We start from the raw sequence: 11,320 nt of genomic DNA, 5'->3' as shown, positions 1-11,320 counted from the left end.
AAAATGGGGGGAGAAGGGGCTGAGTCTGGACCTGGCCTGGTTCAGGGGGTGAAGTGAGTTGCCTGGGGCTCAGCTCAGCTTTGGGGGGGTGCTTGGCTGGGGGGTGTAGGGCAGGCCAGGGCTTTGGGGTCCTCAACCCCCCTGCAAAGCTCCTGGATATTGAGGGAAGAGGGCTGTGGGGCTGAGCCCAGCCTGGCTCTGGGGGTGCAGTGAGTTAGCTGGGACTCAGCTCAGCTTTTGGTGGGTCGGGGAGGGGTTGGCTAGGGGTTGTGGGGCAGGCCAGGGCTTGGGGAGGGTCCCCAGGGTGAAGCCCCCTCCTCAACCTCTCTGCAAAGCTCCTGGGCATTGAGGGAGGGGGTTCCGGGGCTGAGCCCAGCCTGTCTGAGCTGGGGCAGTGTTGGGGTGCAGTGAGTTGTCCAGGGCTCAGCACAGGATGAGGGTGAGGGCCCTGGCTATGTGGGGCTCACATCATGTGGATGGAGCGGGGCAGCGGCAGCAAGGACCCCCCCTTCCAGTGCTGCAGGGATATGGGGGGTCCTGGGATGCCCCTTGCCCGGGGTGTCCCAATAACATCCCTACCCCCTCCAGCCACGCGCCCGCCCGGGGGCTGCCACACGGACGAGTTCCAGTGCCGCCTGGACGGGCTGTGCATCCCCATGCGCTGGCGCTGCGACGGTGACACTGACTGCATGGACTCGTCGGATGAGAAGAACTGCGAGGGTGTCACCCACGTCTGCGACCCCAACGTGAAGTTCGGCTGCAAGGACTCAGGTATTGCTGGGGGGGGCTGGCTCTAGGGGCACCAGGGCTGGGGGCTCTCCTGGTGGGGGGGCAGGAGGGGTGTCTGGGTTCCCTTGTGACCTGCTACCCCCCACAGCCCGCTGCATCAGCAAGGCATGGGTGTGCGACGGGGACAGCGACTGCGAGGACAACTCGGACGAGGAGAGCTGCGAGGCGCTAGCATGCAAGCCACCCGCACACGCGTGTGCCAATGCCAGTACTGTCTGCCTGCCCCCCGAGAAGCTGTGCGATGGCACTGATGACTGCGCTGACGGCTCTGACGAGGGCGAGCTCTGCGGTGAGCCGCACCGGAAGCCTGGGTTCCTCTTTGAAGGGACTGGACAGCTGGGTTCCCTTCTGAGGGCGACTGGGTTGGAGCAGTGAGAAGGGGCTGGGGAACGGGGCTGGAAAGCAGGGGAGGGTCTGGAAGCCAGGACTCCTGGGTTCTTTTCCCAGCTGTGGCAGGGAACTGGGGTCTCATCCCAGGACCCCTAGGTGCTCTCCCGGGTGCTGGGAGAGCTGTGATTAGAGCAGGTGGGTCTCAGAGCCCAGAAGCCTGGGTACTGTGCCCAGACTGGGAAGGAAGAGGGGTTTCATGGCAGGGGCTGGGGGGCACCCGGACCCCTGGGTCCCTCCCCTCCATCCCAGGGATGTGAGCATGTGCTCTGCCCCCCCTGCAGACCAGTGCTCCCTGAACAACGGCGGCTCCAGCCACAACTGCACGGTGGCGCCTGGCGAGGGCATTGTGTGCTCATGCCCCCTGGGCATGGAGCTGGGCACCGACAACCGCACCTGCCAGATCCAGAGCTACTGCGCCAAGCACCTCAAGTGCAGTCAGAAGTGCGAGCAGGACAAGTTCAACGTCAAGTGCTCCTGCTACGAGGGCTGGATGCTGGAGCCTGATGGCGAGAGCTGCCGCAGCCTGGGTACGTGCAGCGCCGGGCACCCAGCACCGGGCCAGGCCGTACCCAGCTGGTGCCTAGAGTCACACAGGCCTGGGAGCTGCATGTGTGCAAAGGACAGGGTGCGTGTGCACAATGCATATGCAGAGCGCTGGATGTGCTCACGCCAGGCAGCAAGGCCACGCGTGCCCGAGCGGGGGCACCTGGGACTGTCCCACCCCCCATCGCAGGGTTACTCAGGGTTGCACTGCCCTGCGTGGGGCCTTCTCCAGCTCAGGACAGGATGGCTCCTTTGTCCTCCCCTTGTCCTGTTCCCTCCCCCCACCCGGGGCGATGGGTTGGGGGGGGCTCTTTCCTGGCACCTGCCTGCCCTGGCAGCGGCTTCGTTCCAGGCGAATGCTAAGCAGGGTATTCGCATCGGCCTTGCGCCCTGCTTCCTGTCTCCAGGGGGTGGGGGCTGTGCCCCTCTGGGGGCAGCTGGGGCCGGTCCCGCAGAGGCCCGCCCCCCCCGCCTGCGCGGGAGCTGCTCCCGGCTGCTGTTGGCAGGCGCGGGTGGCACAAGAAAGGTCTCTCTGTTCCCAGCGCCCGGGAAGGACTGGCAAGGGGTGGTGGGTGGCCCGGGCTGGGGAGGTTCTTCCTACCGAGAGCAGCTGGGGGTGCAGGGGGAGGTCAGAGCCCGTGGCCTTGCTGTAGAGACGAGGGGAGCTGAATGGGAGTCGTGAGGAGGGGGCTGCAGGGTGGGAGTGAGGGGCACCGGCAAGGCTGGGGCAGACAAGGGGTTGCAGGGCAGGAGTGAGGGGCAGGGGGCCCAAAACAGGGCTGACTGTGACCCCCCTGCTCTGCCCCCGCGGGTCAGGCCCAAAGTCCCCATTGTGCTGCTGGTCCATCCCTCCAGCCCCTTCTGACCGCCCCCTGTGACCTCCCATCTGCCCCGACAGACCCCTTCAAGCCCTTCATCATCTTCTCCAACCGCCATGAGATCCGCCGCATCGACCTGCACAAGGGCGACTACAGCGTGCTGGTGCCTGGCCTGCGCAATACCATCGCCCTCGACTTCCACCTCAACCAGAGCTCGCTGTACTGGACCGACGTGGTGGAGGACAAGATCTACCGGGGCAAACTGCTGGAGAATGGGGGTGCGTCGCCCCAGGGCCCCCCGTTGCTGGGACGTCCCGGGCACGGGGCAGGCTGGGGGGGCTGGATGCTTATAATGAGCCCCCTGGCTGCACCGCCGGCGCATTCAGCCCCATATAATGATACCTTTCTGCTCCCGGCGGCCGCTCATTATGTAGGCGTTAATTAGCATTCCCTGGCGCGCCCCTAATGGTAATTACAGCCCAGCAGCTGCGAGCGCACAAAGCCCAGCCTAACACGATTACTGCTGCCGGCACCTCCACAGTTTGGGGGTCCCGTGTTGCGGTGCAGGGAGACGGGGTGGGCCAGGGTGGAGCGGAGCCCCTCAGGGTGCTGACAGCCCGGTCTCCCCCCCAGCGCTGACCAGTTTTGAGGTGGTGATCCAGTATGGGCTGGCAACGCCCGAGGGGCTGGCAGTGGACTGGATCGCCGGCAACATCTACTGGGTGGAGAGCAACCTGGACCAGATCGAAGTGGCCAAACTGGATGGCACCATGCGCACCACGCTGCTGGCTGGCGACATTGAGCACCCCCGCGCCATCGCCCTTGACCCCCGCTACGGGTGGGCCAAGCCCCTGGGACCCCCCGCAGCCTGCCCCAGCAGCGATGCTGGGCCTGGGAGCTGTGACCATGGCAACAGGGAGGGAGGGATACGGTCTCCACAGCTACCACTGCTGTACCACTGTCTTCCTGGGCGACCCCCAGCCCCCTCCCCATGGGAGAGATGGTGTGACCTCTGCCCTTTGATTTCCAACCTCTGTTCCCACCCCCCCGCCTGCCAGGATCAGGTTGTGGGGAGAGGTAGAGGGTGGTATGTGACCTCTGACCTCGGTGTCCCCTGATCCCCAGGATCCTGTTCTGGACGGACTGGGATGCCAGCCTGCCGCGCATTGAGGCAGCTTCCATGAGCGGCGCAGGCCGGCGCACCATCCATAAGGAGACGGGCTCGGGGGGGTGGCCTAACGGCCTCACCGTTGACTACCTGGAGAGGCGCATCCTCTGGATCGATGCCAGGTACCAGCCCTCACCCCTGGTGCTGCCCCCAACCTTTGCCTCGCCGCCCCCCTGCTCTACCTGGGGTCCTCCACGGCTGCTCACCCACCCCGTGGCCCTGGCTTGTGGGCACTGGAGCAGGCTCAGCTGGGACCTCCCAGCCCTTGCCTAACCCTGCCCCGAGCCCTTGCTTGGTCTCAGGTCCCATCTCCCAGTTCCTGACACCCCCCTGCAACTCTCACTGAGTCTCAGACCCTCCAGGTCCCTGCTCGGCCCCTTGCAGCCATAGCTAGGTCTCAGTCCCCGCAACCCAGTCCCTGCCGGTCCCCCTCCAACCCTGGCTCAGGTCTCAGACCCCCCAGTCCCTGCCCAGCCCCACAGCCATTGCCAGGACTCAGACCTCCCCCGGACCCTGACAATCCTCCTCCATCCCTGCTGGGTCTCTTGCCCGCTTCCCAGGTCTGACGCCATCTACTCGGCGCTGTATGATGGGACGGGGCACATGGAGGTGCTGCGGGGCCACGAGTACCTGTCACACCCGTTTGCGGTGACGCTGTACGGCGGTGAGGTCTACTGGACCGACTGGCGCACCAACACCCTGGCCAAGGCCAACAAGTGGACAGGCCACAACGTGACAGTGGTGCAACGCACCAACACGCAGCCCTTCGACCTGCAGGTCTACCACCCCTCCCGGCAGCCGCTGGGTGAGCATGCACCACCCGCACTGGGGGGGAGGGAGGGCATGGCAGGTGGAGCAGTGCATGCCGGGAGCACCCCCGTTCTGCTTGGAGACCCCTGATACCCCCCAGGGGACTCAGACCTGATCCCCCTGCTCAGGCTCCAGTTATGGGCCCTGGTGGGGTAGGTTGGGGGTCTGGGAATGGGGCCTGAGATGGGAATGGGGGGTGCTGGGCAGGCTGGGGGGCTCAGATGGGAATGGGGGTGCTGGGTGGGCTGGGGGGTGTCTCAGATGGGAACTGAGGGAGCTAGGAGGCTGGGGGATGTCTCAGATGGGAATGAAGGGACAGGAGGGGCCTGGGGCTGGGCCGGGGTCTCACCACTGTGCCCCTGTGGCAGCCCCCAACCCGTGCCTGGCCAACGGGGGCCGTGGGCCCTGCTCCCACCTCTGCCTCATTAACTACAACCGGACACTGTCATGTGCCTGCCCCCATCTCATGAAGCTGGACAAGGACAACACCACGTGCTACGGTAGGGGGGGGTCTATAGGGCACTGGGGGTGGGGGGTGACCCTGGCCCCAGGAGGCTGCCGGGACCCCACGGGACAGAGATGGGGAGGAGGAAGGGGGTTCGCTAGAGCTGGCTTGGCTGGGGAAAGGACCTGGGAATCCAGGTCCCAGCCCCATTGTTCTCGCCCTGTCACTCGCGCTGCCTTCCCGGAGAACCGAGGCGTCCGGGCCCCAGCCCCACGCCCGATTCCCCTTCTGGAATGGGAGAGAACCCAGGCGTCCGGGCTCAGCCCACTGTTCTCACCCTCAGCCCCCACTGCCTGCTCAATGTCCCTGGGCAGGGGGCAGCTGAGAATGGAGGTCGGGGCAGGGACACCCCCGGGCCGTGGGCCGGGAGTCCCCCACACTGACCCTGTGCCGCCCGCACAGAGTTCCGGCAGTTCCTGCTGTACGCGCGGCAGATGGAGATCCGCGGTGTGGACGTGGACAGCCCCTACTACAACTACATCATCTCCTTCACGGTGCCCGATATCGACAACGTCACCGTGGTCGACTATGACGCCCGCGAGCAGCGCATCTACTGGTCCGATGTGCGCACCCAGGCCATCAAGCGCGCCTTCATCAATGGCACTGGCGTCGAGACCGTGGTCTCTGCAGGTGGGTCCCACTGGCCCCTGGGGCCACGGTGTGGCCTCTCCCTGGCCCCAGTGCCACAGGGCCTGGTACCACAGCATGGCCTGCCCCACTCCAGAGCCACCAGGTCTGCCACCACTGTGCGGCCTGCCCCCTCCACCCTGGTGCCACGGGGCCTGATACCATAGCACAGCCTGCTCCAACCCAGGGCCACAGGGCCTGCCGCCATGGTGCTGCCTGTCCTGTCCACCCTGGGCCATGGGGCCTGATACCATGGCACGGCCTGCCCACGGCTTCCCCCACCCTGGGGACTGCTGCCACGGTGCAACCTGCCCCCTCCACCGTAGGGCCTATACCATGGTGCAGCCTGTTCCTGGTTCCTTCCACCCCAGGAGGCCACAGTGCAGCCTGCCCTATCCACCCTGGGCCACAGGGCCTGATATTATGGCCTGGCTTGCACCCAGTTCCCCCCCACACCAGGGCCACGGGGCCTGCGGCCACGGTGCAACTTGTCCCCTCCACCGTGGGCTGGGATGTCACTGCCCAGGGTTTCCAGCATGCAGTGCTCCTGGCAGGCAGCTGTGGGGCCCCGCTAATGCATCCCCACACCCGCTGCCTTGCAGACCTGCCCAACGCCCACGGGCTGTCCGTGGACTGGGTCTCCAGGAACCTCTTCTGGACCAGCTATGACACCAACAAGAAGCAGATCAACGTGGCACGGCTGGATGGCTCCTTCAAGAATGCTGTCATCCAGGGGCTGGACAAGCCCCACGGCCTAGTGGTCCATCCCCTGCGTGGGTGAGTCCTTGCCAGCCTGGACCTTCGGGCCACAGGGGCAGTGGGTTTGGGCTGCAGGGCTGAGGATGTGCCCATGGGGAGGGGCTGGGCCAGAGGACACCAGCCTGGGTCCATCTGTGCATGTGATTGTGTGTACAGGAGTGTGTGCAAGAGCATGCACACAACTCTGGGATTCTGTGTATGCAGATGCATACAGCTGTGCGTGATTGTGTGTGCATGAACATGCATACTACTGATTGCAAGTGCAGGCATACGTGCAAGAATGATTGTGTGTACATGCACACAACATTGCATGTGCTTGCACATGTGCATGGCTGATGGTGTATGTGCACACATGCCAGATTTTGCACACTGATTGCATGTGCACATGCATGACTACATATGGGTGCATGTGTGTATGAGTGCACGTGTGACCGGCTGTGTATGTGCTCAATCATGCGGCCTGCACCTGTATATGACAGGGTGTGGGTGGGCGTGATCGTGTGTGCATGCCACTGTGTGTGATTGTGTGGGTGTGCACCCACGCCTACACACACATGTGCAACCACTTGCATGTGAAAGAGCAAAATTGGGCTGCAGCAGCTCAGGCAGTGCTAGTGTGGGTGTGTGTACACGTGAGAGATGGTGGCAGGACAGTGTGTGTTGGAGTGGGGGTGTGAATGTGTGCATGTGTCAGAAACAGGCTGCAGCTCAGTACAGGTGTGTCAGTATGGGTATGTGTGTGAGAGACGGCTTGCACTGCTGTATGTGAATGTGTGTCAGAGTGGGAGTGTGAACATGTACGTGTGCATGTGTGAGAGAAACGAGTGCAGTCCCATGCACTTATATGCATGTGTGCGCGTGTGCCTCTAGGCATGCATGTGTGTGAGAGAAATGGGTGGTCCTGTGTGTGCATGTGTATATCTGCATGTGTGCAAGAAATGGGTGCAGTCCCATGTGCGCATGTGTGTATGACAGAAATGAGTAGTCCTGTGTGTGCACACATATGTGTGCAGGTGTGCCTTTGTGCATGTGTGAGTGAAATGCAGTCCCATGTGTGCACGTGTGTGTGTGAAAGAAATGAGTGCAGTCCTGTGTGCGCACGTGTGCATGTGTGTGTGCACATGTATGAGAGAAATTACTGTAGTCCCATTGTGCATGTGTGTGTGTGTGTGTGCACGTGCATGCAAGAACTGGGTGCAGCCCCCTGTGCATGTGTGGCATGAGGAGATCAGCAGGCCGTCGCTCCCATGTCGCCACACGTGCCCAGGCAAGAGGGGGACATGTTGCTGTCCAGCATGTGTGCACACACACCCATGCGTGTGCCCAGGCTCCCACGCTGCCCCCAGTTCAGTGCTCAGTGCTGGAGGGGGTGGAGCTCAGCCCCCATTAACCCCGTCCTCTCCGCATGCAGGAAGCTGTACTGGACTGACGGTGACAACATCAGCGTGGCCAACATGGATGGCACCAACCGCAGCCTCCTCTTCACCAACCAGAAGGCGCCTGTCGGTACGGACCCCACCCCGCCAGCCCCTGCCCCCCTCCCGTGGGTGCCCCAGGTCCTGCCTGTCTCCCCGGGGCTGAGTGGGGAGCAGCCACTATCTTGTGCCAGGCCCTGCGCAGCCCGTCGGGAGAGCGGCACACACTGTATTTGCCCCCTGCTCTGTATTTGCTCCTCATAACTACCCCCTGCCTCGCAGGCCTGGCCATTGACTACCCCGAGAGCAAACTGTACTGGATCAGCTCTGGCAACGGCACCATCAGTCGCTGCAACCTGGATGGCACCGGCTTGGAGGTCCTGGACGCCATGAAAGGGCAGCTGAGCAAGGCCACGGCCTTGGCCATCATGGGTGAGCACTGGACACGGGCCACGGGGTGCAGGGTGGGGTGCTGAGGCTGTGCCCACTCATGACACATCCCCTTTTTTCCCCTCTCCGGGTAGGCGACAAGCTGTGGTGGGCGGACCAGGCCTCGGAGCGCGTGGGCACCTGCAACAAGAAGGACGGGACGGGCGCTGTGGTGCTGAGGAACAGCACCACGCTGGTCATGCATATGAAGGTGTATGATGAGAATGTGCAGCAGGGTGAGTGGGGGACACTGGGGGAGTATTGGGAGGAGGGAGATAGGTGGGGGGGGGGCCCTACTGGCATCCAGAGAGCCCGGAGCTGGGGCATCCGGAGATGATGCCCATGGCATGGGCATCTGGAGAGCCTGGAGCCTGGCACTGCCGGAGTCCAGGGGCCGGTGCAAGGGTGCAGGGGCTCCAGCAGTGGGGAGGGGACTTGTGGGGGTGTAGACCCCCTCCTGGCCCCCCTCAGCCTCCTACTGCCCCCATCTGCAGCCAGCACCAACCCCTGCAGCGTGAACAACGGGGACTGCTCGCAGCTCTGCCTGCCCACGTCGGAGACCACGCGCGCCTGCATGTGCACAGCCGGCTACAGCCTCAAGAGTGGGCAGCAGTCATGCGAGGGTGAGAGCCCCACCGCACCCGCTGGGACCCCCCCTTCCCTCCCGGCTGGGCTCTTGTGCGAGCACATGAAGCCTTGCTGGTGCAGTGCTGCTGCTCTCTGCTGGTGCCAGATGTGACTGCTCCCGGTTGCACAGTTGCCGCGTGGCGGCGGTGTGGGGGGGCACCAGTGGGTGTCCTCGGACCTTTGCAAGGTGCTTCCCAGGCCCCTCTGTGATTGGAGTCCAGTTTGGGGGGGTGTCTGTCCCATGGCAGCATCCATCTGTCTTGCTGCTGCCCATGTGTGATGGAGACATGGCAGGAGCAGCAAGGGGCTGGGGTGTATCATGGGCAGGGTGTCTTCTTATCACAGGCTCCACATGGCTGCCCCTCCTGTGGCTTCGGGGGACATGTGCCCTCTCCTTGGGGTGCCCGCCTCTAATGGTGCCAGCTGTGTACGGCCCAGGCACGTGGGGGCTGGAGCCCTAGGCCATGACCCCAACCCTGACAGCGCCCACATGTGTGTTGCAGGTGTGGGCTCCTTCCTGCTCTACTCGGTGCATGAGGGCATCCGTGGCATCCCCCTGGACCCCAACGACAAGTCGGACGCGCTGGTGCCTGTGTCCGGGACCTCGTTGGCTGTGGGCATCGACTTCCACGCAGGTGAGCGCACCCCCTTTTGCCGGTTCCCTGTCCAGTGGGGTTCAGCCCAGACGCCTGGGTTCTGGTCCTTGCTCTGCCCCTGACCCCTGGTGCCATGCCTCAGTTTCCCCCCCTCCAGTGGCATGGGCCAGGCTGGGGGCAGGTGTCAGCCACACTAAGGCGGATTGCTGCTCCCCCTGCCAGCCCCCTTCTCTGCCCCCAGCGCCCTTTTAGCAGCATGTGGGCCTCCCCCAGAGCCCCCGTTGGGCCTGGCCTGGCCCCTTACACCCTCCCTCCCCAGAGAATGACACCATCTACTGGGTGGACATGGGGCTCAGCACCATCAGCCGGGCCAAGCGGGACCAGACGTGGCGCGAGGACGTGGTGACCAACGGCATTGGGCGCGTGGAAGGCATTGCTGTGGACTGGATTGCAGGTGAGGGCCGGGGGCTGGGGTTGGGTGGGGATGGGATGTGGCCCGGGAGGGGTTGTCGTGGTAACCACCAGTGTCTCGCAGGCAACATCTACTGGACGGACCAGGGCTTTGATGTCATCGAGGTGGCGCGACTCAACGGCTCCTTCCGCTATGTGGTCATCTCCCAAGGGCTGGACAAGCCGCGAGCCATCACTGTGCACCCAGAGAAGGGGTGAGGCAGGGGTGGTGGGGGGCAGGACACCCGGGTTCCCAGAGCTGGGGGAGAAGGGCTCGGCGGAGCAGCGGGTGACTCGTGTCCCCCGCCCACAGGTACCTGTTCTGGACGGAGTGGGGGCAGTATCCCCGCATCGAGCGATCGCGCCTGGACGGCTCCGAGCGTGTTGTGCTGGTCAACGTTAGCATCAGCTGGCCCAACGGCATCTCCGTGGACTATGAGGTGGGCCGGGCTGCCTGTGGCCCATGCGTGATGGGGCTGGGGCTGCGCAGCTTGGGGGTGAGGGGCATCAGGGTCTCTAACCCCAGCCCCATGCTCCTGCCAGGATGGGAAACTATACTGGTGCGACGCCCGGACAGACAAGATCGAGCGTATTGACCTGGAGACGGGCGAGGGCCGGGAGGTTGTGCTGGCCAGCAACAACATGGACATGTTCTCTGTCTCTGTCTTCGAGGATTACATCTACTGGAGTGACCGGTAAGCTTCCCGAGTCCTCCACCCTGCAGGAGGTTCCCAGGACGTGGGTGCATGCAGGGGATGGTCCCAGAGGCACATGGCACCCCATACTCAGTGCCCACCTGTGTCCCCCATCCCTGGCAGGACCCATGCGAACGGCTCCATCAAGAGGGGCAGCAAGGACAATGCCACCGAGTCGGTGTCTCTGCGCACAGGCATCGGCGTCCAGCTCAAGGACATCAAAGTCTTCAACCGGGCCCGGCAGAAGGGTGCGCAGGAGGCCGGGGAGCGGGGGTCCTGGGGCTGGGACGGGCATGGCAGCCTCCTGAGTAGGGGTCCTCTCCTGTGCCTTGGCACTGGCTGGAGGGCAGAGCTCGGGGAGGCGTCTGGAGCTGCAGACGAGGCAAGCAGTGTCCCTCACGCGTGCCTTTGTGGGTGCATGTGTCACCTGTTGTGTGTGCACAGCCTGGCTCTTGTGCACATGGAGTTCCCTCGCTTCCAGGCAGGGTGTCTCACATGCACACACTCACTCCCCATGTCCCACGAGTTTCTCACACACACGTGTGCATATGCTTATGCCCCATGTTTCCTACTCACATGTGTACAATCCCTGGAGTTTCATGTACAGACACACACACTCACTCCCTGTGTTTCGCCGTCACACTGTACAGCCCTGGAGTTACATGTGCACCGTCTCACAGTCAACCCACCCCCCCCCCC

At 63.9% G+C, this 11,320-nt stretch overlaps 1 protein-coding gene across 1 annotated transcript in view; it reads left to right on the top strand.

The window, feature by feature from the left end:
• LRP1 (LDL receptor related protein 1) overlaps window positions 1-11,320 on the top strand; it is a gene marked incomplete at its 5' end in the record, with an annotated part of 92,779 nt that overhangs the window by 42,572 nt on the left and 38,887 nt on the right. Inside the window, 20 exon segments of the mRNA XM_014526103.2 lie at window positions 524-771; window positions 878-1,078; window positions 1,461-1,706; window positions 2,621-2,818; window positions 3,174-3,378; window positions 3,666-3,830; window positions 4,269-4,513; window positions 4,887-5,018; window positions 5,426-5,653; window positions 6,253-6,427; window positions 7,821-7,915; window positions 8,107-8,256; window positions 8,349-8,489; window positions 8,748-8,876; window positions 9,384-9,515; window positions 9,796-9,930; window positions 10,012-10,141; window positions 10,240-10,366; window positions 10,470-10,621; window positions 10,745-10,869. Of these exon segments, the coding sequence (XP_014381589.1) occupies window positions 524-771; window positions 878-1,078; window positions 1,461-1,706; window positions 2,621-2,818; window positions 3,174-3,378; window positions 3,666-3,830; window positions 4,269-4,513; window positions 4,887-5,018; window positions 5,426-5,653; window positions 6,253-6,427; window positions 7,821-7,915; window positions 8,107-8,256; window positions 8,349-8,489; window positions 8,748-8,876; window positions 9,384-9,515; window positions 9,796-9,930; window positions 10,012-10,141; window positions 10,240-10,366; window positions 10,470-10,621; window positions 10,745-10,869 (3,359 nt within the window).

Source organism: Alligator sinensis, unplaced genomic scaffold (assembly GCF_000455745.1).
Source record: "Alligator sinensis unplaced genomic scaffold, ASM45574v1 scaffold265_1, whole genome shotgun sequence".
NCBI lineage: Eukaryota > Metazoa > Chordata > Crocodylia > Alligatoridae > Alligator > Alligator sinensis.
The sequence above is the reverse complement of the archived record's forward strand: the minus strand, read 5'-3'. Positions and strand labels throughout refer to the sequence as shown.